The sequence below is a fragment of the Haliotis asinina genome, chromosome 7 (assembly GCF_037392515.1).
Source record: "Haliotis asinina isolate JCU_RB_2024 chromosome 7, JCU_Hal_asi_v2, whole genome shotgun sequence".
Classification (NCBI taxonomy): Eukaryota; Metazoa; Mollusca; class Gastropoda; order Lepetellida; family Haliotidae; genus Haliotis; species Haliotis asinina.
This window is the reverse complement of record NC_090286.1, coordinates 51,947,641-51,965,019: the sequence shown is the minus strand read 5'-3', so window position 1 is coordinate 51,965,019 and position 17,379 is coordinate 51,947,641. Positions and strand designations below refer to the sequence as shown.

Here is a 17,379-nt window from a genome sequence, read left to right as displayed (position 1 = left end):
TAATGAAAAGAAAATGGATAATTGATTATGATTCCAAGTTTTTGTATACGAGGCTTGGAACTTGATCAGTCAACTCTGGTAGGTTTGCTATATTTTCTCACCTTGTAGAATTCCCAACTATGTTCCGTTATCACAGAATTTTGCACAAAAGTTGGTGAATGCGGATCGAGCTTCACTGTTCCTATTGGATCATCATCGGCAGGAGTTATTTGCACGTATTTTTGACGTCGGGAGTACTATGGGTGTTCCCTCAACTGACTGTAGTCAGCAGAAAGAAATCAGGTTAGAATGACTGGGATAGACCAGTGTATCAGTAGAAATCTGGAACTTCAACATCTTGTGGGAAAATTCTGTCTTTCGTGGTGAAAGACAGATCAGTATGTTCTTTGTTTAACTGATAGATATGACCTGCTATCAAAACTTGGAAAACTGAAAACTATCAAAGTACTGAGTTTCATATATAATTTATTATTTGAGGATTTTCATTATTAATATTCCATACGTGTTTTGTGCCAAAATATGCAAAATACATTTTTTTGGTAGTATTTTTGGAGTTCACAGGTTTACAGTTGTCCTTAATTTCTTTCATTACTATTTCAATTATGGCACTTCATCATCTAATATTCTTTGGGTGGTGCCATATTTTATAGCTGTAAAATACATCTGTCCAGAAAATGCTTCAAACTGTTGAAAAATAATTATTAGAAAAATAGTTTCCATACAGGAACCCTTCCTTCCTAGTTACCTGCTCTGTAGACACTGCATCATTACTGTGTAAGACGCCTAGAGTGGAAATCTGCAAAACAATAAATGAAACTGGTCTGTCTCAACACCTGGAACATTGAGCTACATGTCAGGTTTCGTCTGATCTCTTCCCCTTGCACAGAAACGTGAGAATACAAACTGGTAATCTGTGTTTGGCATTTTTATAATGCATTTTTGTGATTGTTTTCTTTTTGTAGTTAAACTAATTCGTTTTGCTTTATGTTTAAAGTTGTGTCGCTAGTCATACCATGCCATTTGGTGCTTTGAATGATTCCTGAAGATATTAAAGTCCCAGAACTCTACTGACAAGTTTCATTTGCGCAAATATTTTCTTTCTCGAATGAATTTGAATTAATCAATATTTCACAAAATGCACATTTTCATGCTCTTGATTCTAAAACTAACTGAGATATTGTTCCATAGAAATATTTCAGAATTATTATATCATTTGTGCAAATGATATCAGCTTCATATGTCTGCTTTACAGTAGCCGTACCGAGTAACCCATGCTTCAGTCAAATTGAACATGCTTGTGTAGACTTGAACTTGATGATCGTGCTAGATGGTGCTGTCCTTAGCCATTCATGTCTACCGTATCCCAGAAACCCTAGTCTCTGTACGACAGTTAGCGCTGCAGTATTTGTAATTCGTCTCGTCTGCTTGTTGTTGTGCCCAGAAGTTATTTCCCGCTTCTTTTGATCATCTGTCTATGGCGTTTGATTTTATTTGTTCCTGTCAGTTTCAAGTCAAATAACAAATAAGTTTTGGTAACTTTTCCCTGGCAGAATTTTGCAAAAACTCTTGTGCATGCCGATCGAGCATCGTTATTTATGCTCGACTCCCGCACCAAGGAACTCTTCTCCAGAATATTTGATACAGGGAAGTGTGAAGAAAATGTACCACAGAGAGAAATAAGGTTGGATCTTTACTGAAATTATCATTATCTTATCTGTAGAAGTAAAATGTTCCACAGAAAGAAATAAGGTTAGATCTTTACTGAAATTATCATTACCTTATCTGTAGTAGTGAAATGTACCATAGAAAGAAATAAGGTTAGATCTTTACTGAAATTATCATTACCTTATCTGTAGTAGTGAAATGTACCATAGAAAGAAATAAGGTTAGATCTTTACTGAAATTATCATTACCTTATCTGTAGTTGTGAAATGTACCATAGAAAGAAATAAGGTTAGATCTTTACTGAAATTATCATTACCTTATCTGTAGTTGTGAAATGTACCATAGAAAGAAATAAGGTTAGATCTTTACTGAAATTATCATTACCTTATCTGTAGTAGTCAAATGTATCATAGAAAGAAATAAGGTTAGATCTTTACTGAAATTATCATTACCTTATCTGTAGTAGTCAAATGTACCATAGAAAGAAATAAGGTTAGATCTTTACTGAAATTATCATTACCTTATCTGTAGTTGTGAAATGTTTAGTTTGAGCACAGATCTTTGATGAAATTATCAGTATTTTATCTATAGTAGTGAAACACAAATTCTAATTGAAAATGTTATTATATCTATAGGTGTGAAATCATTAATTTGAACACATAGTAAATAAATTACATTTTAGATATGGTGACGTGAAAAATCCATTTGCATGAAGTGACCTTATATTTGGCTTTTCTCTCTCAATATGTTTTTTCTCCAAGACTTTCAAGAACATAAATGAAATATTTTCTTCTGAAGGAAACATGGCTGAATGTGTACACTATGGCTTGTACATGTATAGTGAATGTTACTGCAGCACTGGGCTCCATTTCACAAAGCTATCGTAGCTCAAGGACTGTCCTAAGTCTATGTTACAGTATATGAGGTGTGACGCCTACATAGGTCGTAGCTCTAGGATAGCTTTATGAATTGGGGCCCTGGCCTGTAATGTTCTACATCATATAATGATTATTTCAGATCCCTAAATGCAAAAATGTTTTGAGGATAAATAGGTTATGACAAATAACACAATTCCATGGCTCTGCTACCATTGACAGATAACACAATTTCATGATTAAAAGTCCCCCTTTTAATCTTTATCCAATCTTGAATTTAATCCTGGGGTTTACATAAAATTATTTGCCTTATGTTCTCAATAACCAATATCTTCAATTTGCAAGATGTGACTGTTCAGATTTGTCTCCCATTGTGGTTCAAGGATCTGCTTCTTCAGGATAAAATCCCTCCAGAATATTGGTTGCCCATACTGATGAGATGTCATTTTGGGTTTTCCCTCACCCTGAATAGCAGACTTGATACTGTTCAAGGAATTGTGCAGAAGAAACATGCTGTAGAAACTATTTTTAAGCAGCAGAAAAAACATTATGTCATGTATAGCACACGCTGAGGTTTGTCACTGATTGTTCCAGAAGGAACAGTCTTTAAAGCTGCTCCAGTTTCCTGTGTATAAAGTTACACCCCTGCCTAGGCATCATGAGATTATAACCCCAGTGAGACCTAATTCTGGACATGGATCAGTTTGTATCATATGCTTGTGGATTTCATCTAAGTAGCAAATGTCTCAAGAACTGCATTACTCTAGCCTTTCATCCTTTTCAAGAAAAATGCTCACCAAATATATTGATTGGTCTGGGAGTGTACAAAGTTTTCATCTGCTATTTATTACTGCATGTAGATTCCCCATGGACAAAGGCGTGGCTGGCCACGTCGCCACCACTGGGGAGGTTCTCAATATCCAGGATGCCTATGGAGATGTCCGATTTAACCGGGACGTAGACCTCCAGACTGGCTACAGGACCAAGAGCATACTGTGTATGCCTATCTACATCAGGGGGAGGTAAGTCTTTCATGTCAGTGCCACAGAAGTGAAGAATACAGGGCATTTACCATCTCTCTTTGTATCATTACACGTGTTTCATTGTACAGGCAGTAACCATTTTAATGCCTGTAGATATATATTATACATTTCTTCAATTAATAATAGATATATTCGACAGGTATTGAATTTGGTGTCATATCACGATACACTACCCATCAAAAGTTTAGACTCACTTAAAACACTCACTATATGTTACATATATACATGGTTACATCAAAGAGATGAACTTCTACCCCAACTTGAGGGAACCAACAGCAAACTTTATGTTGATGAATTGCATGCGGATCATGCATCAAATTTCTGAAAAGAATGTGCAAATATCATGCACGTGAAAGTTTTATTAAGAATTTGCCAATTTTCACAGAGTTTCATACTTGATTAAATTTGTGATTATAACTTTTCAACATTACAAATTTGTTTTTCAGTACATCAGTTCATGTGTAAACAGTACCTTGAAACACTGTAGAGAGTATTTTTCAAAATCAAGTTTAGAACAGTCAACTGAAGTAAGTGGTTACCTTCACACTAGCAAGTCTAAAATGTTTGATGGGTAGTTTGTGTCATACTTCACAGTTATCTTCTTTATTTCGAATACCTGAGTTACCTGGTTAACTCAAAGCAGTCATAGGGCTACAAATGTCTTAAGGCCATTCTTAACACACTTGCTATGACCAAAGTTAAGAATTCTAAGGGCTACAACTGTTTCGAGAATAAGGGCCTGAGTAAGTGACATGGGATGTGTGTTTCAGCATCATCGGAGTGGTTCAGATGGTCAACAAGATGAGTGGGCCCTTCACAAGGGCAGACGAGGAAGCCTTTGAAACCTTTGCTATATACTGTGGGCTGGCATTGCATCATGCAAAGGTAGAGGTTGGAGTAGGACACTGGGGAAGAGTGTTCGAGAAAGTCTGGAAAAAATGTCATTTAATGAAATAGGCAAAAAATTACAGTACAGTGTTGGTAGCTTAAGAAAGAATTTGAAAGTGGAGAAAGAGAGAAGAGACCAAGCAGAACAAGGGTGGGAAAGTAGAGAAAGAGCAGTTGAAAGAAAGATCCTGGGCCTAAATTTGCCATACATTGACATTAACTTGGGACTATCTTAGCGCTAAGAGAGCTTCAAAAGTTTAGGGCCAGGATATCAAAATGCTACTTCAAGTTAGAATAGATTTATAGACATCTAAATATTATATTTGTTTTAATTATATATAATAATAATAATAATATAATAAATAAATATAGTATTATAATGTTTTCTTTACATTACAGAACAAAATCATTTCTATTGGGCGATATTACTGCTCTACTCATGACAATATTCATGTTAACAGCTGTATGAGAAGATTCGTCGTTCAGAACAGAAGTACAGGGTGGCACTCGAGGTGTTGTCCTACCATAGTCAGTGTTCCGAGGAGGAAATATGGGCAATCCGCTCCAGAAAAGTACCTCATGATATGCATGCAATCACAAGGTGAACTCCTGAATAACGCTGAAGTTTCAGTTAGTTAACATTCAGAGGGATGCGCTCCTGTGAGGGCTGATACCACTTTGAGACAAATAACAGACAGTCACTCGGGCATACTGGGATGAATGCTGGGACGCACTAGGACAGATACTGGAACACAATATGATTGAAACTATGATGAAAACTTCATTTTTCATATCTTCTGTCTACAGATGGTACAGAATTAAGCCGACAAATCATGTGAAGATCACATTTAATTCCAAACATGTATGAAAAGATATACAGCCACTGTCAGTAATCTTCCCAGTATTATGAATGGCAAACAATTCTTTTTTCAGTTATACCTATTCCCCTTGGGGTGTGGACAATGACGAGAAACCGGTGTATGTTCTCTACATGTTCAAGGATCTGTTTGGCACAATGAGGTAAGCATTCCTGGGAGATTTTCAGCTAACATTTTGGAGACAGTAGTGCGTGTGACCTTTCTCACTCAACAGATCTAATGTTAGACTTGTGAAACTAGTCCTTGCAGACTTTTCTTTCTATATAAGTTCTGTGTATCACTATACAATCTCTACAATGGTTGAGTTGATCATTGGGGATCTAATTAAATAGAAAAATAGGTAAGGAAACAGTTAGTCATGAAAGAGTGTTCACCCATCTTCACCAAATTTTGTATACTTAATACCAAGTATTAGTAATGTTAAAAGCTAAAGAGCATCAACCACGTACTAGATCACCTTGATTATTGACGAGAGGCACCTCTGTGTCTGAAAAACAACAGGTTCATTCATGCATTTTGAAATAGACGCATTTAGAATTCAGAATGTTTTGTAAAATATGTCTGTGGAGTTGATTTGTTGATAAGCAATTAAGTTCAAGTGAACGTGAACCTTTAAAATGAAGACTTTACAAATATGATAAAATACTATCATTAATTTGTATTTTAATGCTTAATGATTTTGAAAATGAAGGAATCCAGTGAATTATTTGAGGTCTCAACGCTGAATTGGGGGAAGGGGGAGACATCTGTTTTTACAAGTAAAAACATATTTTTACTTTGTGAGCAAATCATCAGTCTCAAATGGAAAGAAGCAGACTGTAGCGTTTAACATCATACTCAAAAATGTTTCACTAACATGACAGTGGGTGTATGTGGGTTTGACTTGAACTGGTTATGACTTGCATTGGTTTTAGATCGTGTGGTCCCAATCCACAAAATGTTTCTAGTGCTATGACATTTGTAATAAAGTATAGAGTTACGACAAGTCATAATGTTAAGAAAACTTTGCAGATCTGGACCATGGCTCACTGAGGTACCATATTGTCCCCACTCAGGTACATTATAGTAACTCCAAGCCAACCAGTTTTATCCCGTTGCTGCTTAGCACCAGGCATTGTAGCAAACATTACCATCTACAAGATCTAACCACTGAACTTCCACTCTTCAGGCACAGGCTCGATCAACCATGGAGGCCATTAATTGATTCATACAGCCTTGCTATATTTGCATCATAATATTGGTCCACACAACCTTTGTCTTTCAGTTCTGTCAGTGATCAAAGGTATCTGATGTCATCAAGTCTATATATGATATATTTCTTATCTTTTAAGTCTTTTTACTTCATTACTTTTACTCTAGAATATAAGACCAGTGTATGTTTGTTTGTTTTTACCACATCTAGGCTTTTTGCAAATTTTATATGTTGGCTCATCCTTGAAACTCAGGTGAAAAGTATCCATAACCCTGATTCATATAGGGTACAGCTTTGTGTAACCTTCACCCACTGACTCGGGATGATCTACATCACTTGAACGGAAATTGTTTAAACATATTTTCTGTCCAAACAACAAAAGGGTTGGGCACAAGTATAGGAATTATTGTGAACATGGCTGTATTCATAGATGTCATGTCAGTGAAGGGACTTCCAATGGAGTAAGTTGCCGAACATTCGTCAGTTACTATGTCTACAAAGTTGCATCTTTTTGCTGAACATAAGCACCCAGCAAACAAGATATACACTAGACGATTTAGTTTGGCTCAAAAACTTACAACTATTGCCCAAAATAAGATTCCTAAATACTGTGGACATATGGTCCAAAACACACCTGTAAACAACTTATCATGATTGAAAAATCATTTCCTTTTTATTTCAACTTTTAAAATTGTATGCTTTTCTTTAGCCAGCAGTTTATATACTTTAAATGTTTCTGTTGAGTGGACATTTCATGCAGGAGTTATTCCCCTTTTCTCTGTGACTGTTAAACATTTGATTTTATTGAGTATTGCTGGCATTATACAGTGACTGAAATTGACACTCAGTGTGTGCTCCTGTGGAATGGGTTGTGGAAAACTTACATCTGGGGTTTGAGGATGCTGGTAGCTATCGACTGTACCAACTAACAAAAGGGCTTGAAGCAGTGGTAATGAATACTCTCCCTTTTATGTTGGATTACCTCCCTTCCGTCAAGGTTGAAGTTAGGTGTAGTGCTTGTTACATTCACACATTTTCTAATTATGGAATGATGTTTTCTCCTCATATGTCAATGTTTTAGAATGTTTTCATCAAGAGCTTTTTCTTCTTTTTTCCAAAACTGAATTGTATTGATAGTTGGTCCACATCTAAAGTTTAAAAAAGTCTAGCATCTGAGAATCTATGCTAAATCAGTACTTATACTCTGAATTCATTTTCCCCATTAGCTAGCCCTCCCTGCTTTTATTTAAATAAGTTTTAAAATTCATAAATAATACTTAGTCAATAAGAAATTCACAACATAGTAATAAATTTGTTTGCTCAAAGAGAATTCAGCAATCAATTATATTTCAGCTTAGTCTTTCAGCTGCTTCTTGCCCTAACATGATAGGAAGTTCCAGAAAGAAGGGAAAGAAGGAAAAAAGACCAAGGAAATTAATAATAACACTCTGATAAGCAGTGTACAGCTCTGATTCATGTACATATTGCTTTCAGTAAATGAAGTCACATTAAGGTGTACTTTGTATTGTTTGCTTCTGAAGCATGTAAAATGTATGTCACCATAAGTTATTGCATTGCATCGGGGACCAGTTAATGACATAGATGGTGAAGAAGGGAGTGGATGGCATTTGTGGGTGGATGGGTGAGTGAGTGGTTGGATGAGTGAGTGGGTGGGTGAGTCACATTAAGGTGTATTTTGTATTGTTTGCTTCTGAAGCATGTAACATATATTTGCCACCATAAGCTATTGCATTGCATCGGGGACCAGTTAATGACATAGATGGTGAAGAAGGGAGTGGATGGCATTTGTGGGTGGATGGGTGAGTGAGTGGTTGGATGAGTGAGTGGGTGGGTGAGTCACATTAAGGTGTATTTTGTATTGTTTGCTTCTGAAGCATGTAACATATATTTGCCACCATAAGCTATTGCATTGCATCGGGGACCAGTTAATGACACAGGTGGTGAAGAAGCGAGTGGATGGCATTTGTAGGTGAATGGGTGAGTGAGTGGGTGGGTGAGTGAGTGGTTGGGTGGTTGGGTGAGTGGTTGGATGGTTGGGTGAGTGGGTGGGTGAGTGGTTGGGTGGGTGGGTGAGTGATTCACAGGATGAGTGAATGGGAGGGTGAGTTTCTTGTGATGTGAATAAGCATATTGATAAAGGTACTGCTGACTGATTGTCTTTGATTCTTTGTATAACAAAGCAATCATTCAAGGTACTGGATCTAAATTCACCTATATGTTCAGTGATTAACAGGAAGTTGGAAGCAATACGTCATCATGCTGGATCATTGTTGTCATTGTTTTTCGTAACCAACTTTCTTTCTGGAAATTCCTTAATCCTTTGCATATAGATACAACACTTTTGTTTTTCCTCTATGCTTTGTGCCTTATGATAGATATATGTGTAGCAGTATGGTTACTACATTAAGTTTATACTGTCATTGGTCATAGTAGATTTTTATCTTTGTGTCATACTACATTTACGATTGAACCACAATTGGATATTTGTTTATGCAGGAAGTGATGAAGTATCACTAAAATATATATTATGTTCCTACTTTCAGGCATATTCAGGGATTTATCTAGCATTTGAAAACATTTATTTGTTATTTACAGAATATTGCTTGCAGTCGCGTTAAATAACAAACAAACAATACAGAAAAGTTATAGAAACCTGCAAGTGAATTGTTCACAAAGTGAATATAAATGAATAAAATCATTTTTAGATCATGAGTAATTTGGGTGATGTTTACTTTATACTGAAGACTTTTACAAAAAAATATGCCAGGTAGCATTCATCATAGCCCTGTTGTTTTTGTCAAGAAAAATACAGTTTGACTGTAGCTATCACTGTCTTTCAGTATTGTTCATTGTCATCTGTTTACAAGTCACTGCTTTTTCTTCCACCATATAATGTGATTTACAATGATTTTGTACTTGTAGAAGGTTCTATTTTGCATAATGTAAGCAATTCTCTCCAAATGCAGATATGCTTTCATGGTTACATATTATTATCTACACTGTTAAATTTAACCCAACCATTACAGATTGGCTTTAAAAGTATTTTCAGTATTTATGGATTCTTATTCTTGTGTTTTTAGCAAATGAATCTTTAAATTTAAAAAATTCAAGTATTGGCGGTAAAAGAATCCACTCAAGCCCCCCGATGTTGATAGTGTAGTGATGATATATGTCATGTATTTGCTTAGAGCAAACTGTCATCAGAGCTTATAGAACTAATGTCCTTAGAGCAAACTGTCATCAGAGCTTATAGAACTAATGTCCTTAGAGCAAACTGTCATCAGAGCTTATAGAACTAATGTCCTTAGAGCAAACTGTCATCAGAGCTTATAGAACTAATGTCCTTAGAGCAAACTGTCATCAGAGCTTATAGAACTAATGTCCTTAGAGCAAACTGTCATCAGAGCTTATAGAACTAATGTCCTTAGAGCAAACTGTCATCAGAGCTTATAGAACTAATGTCCTTAGAGCAAGCTGTCATCAGTATAGAACTAATGTCCTTAGAGCAAACTGTCATCAGAGCTTATAGAACTAATGTCCTTAGAGCAAACTGTCATCAGTATAGAACTAATGTCCTTAGAGCAAACTGTCATCAGAGCTTATAGAACTAATGTCCTTAGAGCAAACTGTCATCAGAGCTTATAGAACTAATGTCCTTAGAGCAAACTGTCATCAGAGCTTATAGAACTAATGTCCTTAGAGCAAACTGTCATCAGAGCTTATAGAACTAATGTCCTTAGAGCAAACTGTCATCAGTATAGAACTAATGTCCTTAGAGCAAACTGTCATCAGAGCTTATAGAACTAATGTCCTTAGAGCAAACTGTCATCAGTATAGAACTAATGTCCTTAGAGCAAACTGTCATCAGAGCTTATAGAACTAATGTCCTTAGAGCAAACTGTCATCAGAGCTTATAGAACTAATGTCCTTAGAGCAAACTGTCATCAGAGCTTATAGAACTAATGTCCTTAGAGCAAACTGTCATCAGAGCTTATAGAACTAATGTCCTTAGAGCAAACTGTCATCAGAGCTTATAGAACTAATGTCCTTAGAGCAAACTGTCATCAGAGCTTATAGAACTAATGTCCTTAGAGCAAACTGTCATCAGAGCTTATAGAACTAATGTCCTTAGAGCAAACTGTCATCAGAGCTTATAGAACTAATGTCCTTAGAGCAAACTGTCATCAGAGCTTATAGAACTAATGTCCTTAGAGCAAACTGTCATCAGAGCTTATAGAACTAATGTCCTTAGAGCAAACTGTCATCAGAGCTTATAGAACTAATGTCCTTAGAGCAAACTGTCATCAGAGCTTATAGAACTAATGTCCTTAGAGCAAACTGTCATCAGAGCTTATAGAACTAATGTCCTTAGAGCAAACTGTCATCAGTATAGAACTAATGTCCTTAGAGCAAACTGTCATCAGAGCTTATAGAACTAATGTCCTTAGAGCAAACTGTCATCAGAGCTTATAGAACTAATGTCCTTAGAGCAAACTGTCATCAGAGCTTATAGAACTAATGTCCTTAGAGCAAACTGTCATCAGTATAGAACTAATGTCCTTAGAGCAAACTGTCATCAGAGCTTATAGAACTAATGTCCTTAGAGCAAACTGTCATCAGTATAGAACTAATGTCCTTAGAGCAAACTGTCATCAGAGCTTATAGAACTAATGTCCTTAGAGCAAACTGTCATCAGAGCTTATAGAACTAATGTCCTTAGAGCAAACTGTCATCAGAGCTTATAGAACTAATGTCCTTAGAGCAAACTGTCATCAGAGCTTATAGAACTAATGTCCTTAGAGCAAACTGTCATCAGAGCTTATAGAACTAATGTCCTTAGAGCAAACTGTCATCAGAGCTTATAGAACTAATGTCCTTAGAGCAAACTGTCATCAGTATAGAACTAATGTCCTTAGAGCAAACTGTCATCAGAGCTTATAGAACTAATGTCCTTAGAGCAAGCTTGTAGAACTATCTCCTTAGTGCATTAGATGTATATGGGGGCAGACCATTTGTTATTCTTGGAGAGATCTGATTTACTGAAGTCCAGCAACTGATTCAATGCATCCAATCATTTGCATTGTAACAAAAGATGAGAGATATATTTTATGGATCTTTTTGCTCTTATCCAACTTCATTTCAAGATACAAGATACTTTTTAAGTATTGTCTAGAGGAAAATATTTTTGTCAGAAGAAATTGTTATTTCCTTCCAACACTCAAAGAGAATATCAAGTGGTTCATCCTTTGGACATCTTTTGTAATAACTTGGCCTTCAGCTTTATTGAACATGTTGCTTGATGAATAGATTTCTCAGTAAAACTTTATGAATATGTATGTATTTGCCTGAAGAAATTTGAAAAGCTGGTAAATTGTACACAGAAAATTGCAGAGTATTTATAGACGACTGTTCTTACTTCCGTGACCTTCATTTAAGTATATATGGATTACTGAAACAATTTAACATCTATCTATAGTAAGGAAATGAAGAGTGATATGTTAAATTTTAATTATATGTCACATTTTTTGTGAAATTAGAGGATGGCAGATACATTAGAATGTCAGGTATGACATATAGAAATACAAATGCTTCCCTTTTGTATGACTTTTTATCACCAGCAGAAAATACTTCTAAACTGACTTGAGTGTGGACCAGCATTTGAATACAATTTTGGAAATTAATAAAATAAGTCTGTTAAAATGTTATAATTTTTTTCATTTTTCACCTTAAAATGCTTTCCATCACATGCTTTCAGTTTTGTTTCCTTGCAATGTGTGGTGTCTTTAAAAACGAACACTAAGGGAACATGAGCACAACATTGTGTTGCTTTCCTGAAACTGAAATAAATATCTTAAATCATTCTTTGCAGTTACTTACAATGTATTTGTCGAGAATATTAACTCCATTTGTTGGCGCCTTTGCCTTTTGAAAAGAGTACTACGTTTCTGTATTCACTGGTATCCTTGGTGTTGAGCCTATATGATTCTGATGAAAAAATCCAGCATAACTATATGAGAAAGATGTCTAGTTCTTATCCTGTTTGGATGTAAAAGAGATTTCATCATTGCTTTATTCATTGTTAGCACTGTACATCGTGTGGAGTTCGGCGCTTTAAAGAATTCTACATGTTATCATTTTCATACATTGTAATCATTGTAATACATTGTTGGTTTTTTAAAAAAAATTTTTTTAGATATTTTGGCATAGACTTTTTTAAAAATAATTCAAATTGTTTCAGGTTTGACACCGATGCTCTGATTCGATTCACTCTGACTGTGCGGAAGAACTACCGCAATGTACCCTACCATAACTGGGTTCATGCATTCTCTGTGGCTCACTCTATGTATACGGTCATCAAGCGGGCAGACCATCAGTTCACTCCACTTGAGGTCAGTAGTTTCAGCACCTTTCCTCATATACTCAGTGGGTTTGTCCGTGCATTGATATGGTTGGCAGGGGACGAGCTTGGAATTTAGATGAATATACAATATGTTGACAAGGATGAAGAAATAGGTTGAGTTCAAACTTTTTTAGACCGGAGTTTCCTACGAGCAGCATAATCCTGCTTGTGATTGTATCTACTAGTGGTGTTCCGATAAATTGAAATCAAAGATTGGTCCAATTGACCAAACAACCAAGCAGTTGATCATGTTTTTTCATAATCGAACACAAACAACTTTGAAATTTCTGTTTTAATGTTTGAAACACTTGATGATGGAACATATCTTCCAAGTTGCCAGGGACTTTAAAAATGTGTTTATTTCTTAGAAAACTCACTTCACTAACTGAAAAGTCATGATTCAATATTTCTTAAAGATTCAGGAACTCTTTTGTTCGGGATATATTAGTCAGTACTGTAAAGTGACAAGTTGCATCATGTTATACATATCTGCAGTAACAACCTGGATAGGAAAATTTGAAAATGACACTAAACCAATTTATTTTTAATGATTGTTTGTTGGTAATGAAGCAATCATCAATTATGAGATTTCAACCAGTATTCCCAACACTAGCCCCTTCACATACAGTCAGAATACCAGACTGCTTGACAGTATAAATATGAATATGTATGTACTTATAAACAAGATAGGACAGAGTTAGAGTTAACAATGGACAGGGAAAGAAACAATAGCAGTTCCTTGTACAGTTGATGTGATGGCAGACACAGCCAAGTGGGACACATACAGTAATTAATGAAAGTGATAGAGTGGTAATGTGGGTGACAAGACAATGTACACAACACTAATGATAATGATTAAGAGTGCAGATTAGTGCTGTATGAATAATTATAATTATGCCCAGCATGGCTTGGCAACATAGTTTTGGGTCTTAAGAAACATTTGGGTGATGGCTGTCCTGAATTAGACGCTATGATATTATGATAACATGTGTCACAGCTATTCCAACATGGTGGTAGGACAGGATTAGATGATTCCAGTCAGTTTCAAACCTCTTCTCCCTGGATGTGTATTACAACTACTGAGCTGGAAGGGCAGAACAAGAGGTTTCTCTGCTTAGGTCCATTAGGTATTCCTTTCATATTCCTGTGTACAGGTGCTGCTCTGCCAGAAGAGCAAGGCCAGTCATCTGATTTCAGTGTGACACATGTTGACCTTACTGTATGACAAAATGTCCCCATCATCTGGTATCAGTTTCAATAAAGGCAAGATTCTTTCCTGTTCAACATCAGACTGTGGTATGTCATTGCTGTAATCAATTGTCTGGTAACATTCCTTTTCATATTAACAACAAATTCCCATGTCTGTTATGTTATCTGCTGCATATTTCAGAGCCTTGCACTGTTCGTGGCATGTCTGTGTCATGACTTGGATCATCGTGGGAAGACTAATGCCTTCATGGTGAAGAGTGCATCTCCTCTGGCTGCAATCTACTCCACCTCTACCATGGAACATCATCATTTCAACCAAACAGTTGCAATACTGCAGGTAGTGCTCTCATAGAACAACATGATTAAGTCTTTGTTATCTTACATTACATTAGGATATCAGCATTTCACTGGTTCAGGAGTGAGAACTTGTACACCATGGTTGGGCAAATATTTTGTACAGCCCACTGAATAATCTTAATGCATCAACACTTTCAGTGTTGTCAAACTTGAATTTGACATGTGAAGCATTGACAGACTCATGTTGTTTAGAAACAACCAATTGCAGCCAAATACATTGTCACATGATGACTTGGTCATCTGGTGAAGTGCACCGATAGAGACATGGTGCGCAAATGACATGAAGGTTTGACGTGTTTGACATGTGAAAATGCGAGTTTGACAACTTTTAGTTTGCTGTGTGAAGGCCACTTTACATATTGCTGTAAACCAAAAGTAGATTTGGGCATATTTTCCTCAATTTGACTTCAGTAATAAACAAAATATTATATTTCTGCCGATATAATACTATGTTTAGCTCATGAAATCCCATAATTCAGGCACTCGTGTTATAAATTTAGTATGACATGGCCACTCATATATAATACTCTGTATCATCCTGCATGGTCAGTCAGTTGTGTCATTTTGTGTTTGACTGTAACACTGGAGTTGAACTGTTGCAGCATGAAGGTCACAACATCTTCAAGCACCTTTCCTCAGAAGAGTACAAGAAGGTAAGGTTGCTAGGGAGAAGTGAGTGAGGGGGTGAAGTTTGTTACAAATATCCCAGCTATACAAGGGGATATCAAAAAGTAGTGAGCCTCACATTGACAGTGATATAAATTCAGCTGTTCTGTTCTTATGTTTTATTTTGCTGCATAGTATCTGTGAACCTCAAGCAAATTGGTTTGCAATGTACCAGCCTCATCATCCCCATTTAGTTTGACTTTTTATCTTGGTACCCCCCAAAAATGCAAAATCTGAAATTCATCACAAACTTCAGAAAACAAAATATGCGAAAAAATATTTTGGGTGTTTGAGGTACGCAGAAGTCCATTAAAATCAAAATTATATAATAAAGTGAATAAGAAAGCAGTTTGAAACTACAATCACTTGTTAACTTGACTCCACTCTTCATGTTTACTGGAAGAGCTCGTTTTGGAGATATTACCCACGCCTTCCAGATGACTTCATCATAAGGTCATAACTGATTTTACTGTTTTCACTTTTCACACATGGTACCAAGGATTAAAGCTTAATACCGAATGGTTGCACAGGTGTCAGCTCCCAACATATTGTAAACAGTGAGAGCTTGAACATGTTGACACATTATTGTGAAAGATCAAAGTCAGGGTGTCTTTACGAAACAGCCCTTGTCTAAATCTAAATAAAGCAGTCCAAATGTTTGGCTGTTGATTATGATAGGAATACATTCGATACCACTCTGAAAATATTTTGGATAATATTATCTGAGGTCATACCATTATCCAAGAGGTACCAAATCACATATCGTTTTCATTTTCTGAAATTATTTGATAAATATTATACCCCAACGTGTTGTGATGGCTCATATCTCGTGAATCACATTACCCATAAATGTGAAACTTTGCTAATGACCCCTTCACAATAATATGGAAACTTTACAAACATTGGACATCAAGAATAGAGACTCACTACTTTTATATATGCCCTCATACTGTAGCAGGGGACACCAGAAATAGGCTTCGCACATTGTACCTGTGTGAGAAATTGAACCTTGGTCTTTGTTGTGACAAGTGAACGATTTAACCACTAGGCTATCATGTCTCGCCGCTCTGAGAAACTGTGTTTGTGTGTGTGTCTGTCTGTGTGTGTCAGTCTGTGTGAGAGTGAGTGAGATTCGCACTGTAGGAATGGACCCTTCATCTTTCCAACATATAGCAAACACAAAGGGAGAATTTAGTAATTCAATAATTTAGGTGTGATGCATGAAACATGGAGAGTTAGATAATTTAGCTGCCATGCAGCAAAGAATAAGAATTTATTAATTTAGCTGTGCTACGTTGAACAAAACATTTTGATTTGATCATGTAACATGGAGAATTTATTAATTTAGTCAAGCTGCATGGAACATGGAGTAAAATGTAATTTAGCTGTGCTGCAGAGAGAATAGCGATTTTGCAAATTTTATAAAGCTTAGAATTTAGAAGTTACTAATATTTGGTGTAGGTGTAACAAGGGATGTTTCAGCCAATATTCATGCTGCCATTCCAGGTTCTTGGAGACATCAGGCACTGTATTCTTGCTACAGACCTAGCACTCTTCTTTGGCAACAGAGCCAAGTTAAAGGACATCGTGGAAAGGAAGGACTTTTCCTGGGACATACAAGAACACAGGTAAACTCACAAACTGGCACGGCAACATGGCGATTTATTATGACAGCAACCGGTTGATACAGAATACTTTTGTATAATTATTCTGGTATTTTCTCTTTTTTTCTGCAGTTTATTGCTGTCTAATGTATACATATGTATGCACTCAAACATGTATACAGATATATATACTCTTCAAATTAGGCAAACTGTATTTTCTTTCAGTGTACAATGGTCAAAATTGGGAGAGATATGGGATTGAATCAATGTTGATACAATAATAATGGATGTTTTGAGAATGCATCACCACATGGATTTCATTCAAAGCAAAGCTGTTCGTTCAGTTATCCCCTTTGTTAGGTTACTGGACTATGACATGAAAATTTCAGGTTTACAGTTTTCAGTCAGTAGTGTGTAATCTGACCCTGAAAATCCTGACCATGCACAGATGCAAGTAAAGTATTGGAAAAAATTGTCTACAGTGATTTATCGACCTGCCTGGAAAGTGTCAGGTTTCATAAAGACACCCCATGCATGTGTAGGAGGCTCCCACATTGTGCACATGCTTCGTATTCATTTGT

General features: G+C 36.2%; 1 protein-coding gene across 2 annotated transcripts in view; it reads left to right on the top strand.

Annotated features, from left to right (window-relative positions):
• LOC137291876 (probable 3',5'-cyclic phosphodiesterase pde-5) overlaps positions 1 to 17,379 on the top strand; it is a 73,898-nt gene that overhangs the window by 44,006 nt on the left and 12,513 nt on the right. For both annotated transcript variants that reach the window (XM_067823420.1, XM_067823419.1), the window contains 9 exons: positions 137 to 282; positions 3,401 to 3,562; positions 4,354 to 4,468; positions 4,933 to 5,072; positions 5,405 to 5,491; positions 12,801 to 12,951; positions 14,353 to 14,508; positions 15,131 to 15,181; positions 16,701 to 16,822. In XM_067823420.1, the coding sequence (XP_067679521.1) occupies positions 137 to 282; positions 3,401 to 3,562; positions 4,354 to 4,468; positions 4,933 to 5,072; positions 5,405 to 5,491; positions 12,801 to 12,951; positions 14,353 to 14,508; positions 15,131 to 15,181; positions 16,701 to 16,822 (1,130 nt within the window). The remainder of the gene's footprint in view (positions 1 to 136; positions 283 to 3,400; positions 3,563 to 4,353; positions 4,469 to 4,932; positions 5,073 to 5,404; positions 5,492 to 12,800; positions 12,952 to 14,352; positions 14,509 to 15,130; positions 15,182 to 16,700; positions 16,823 to 17,379) is intronic.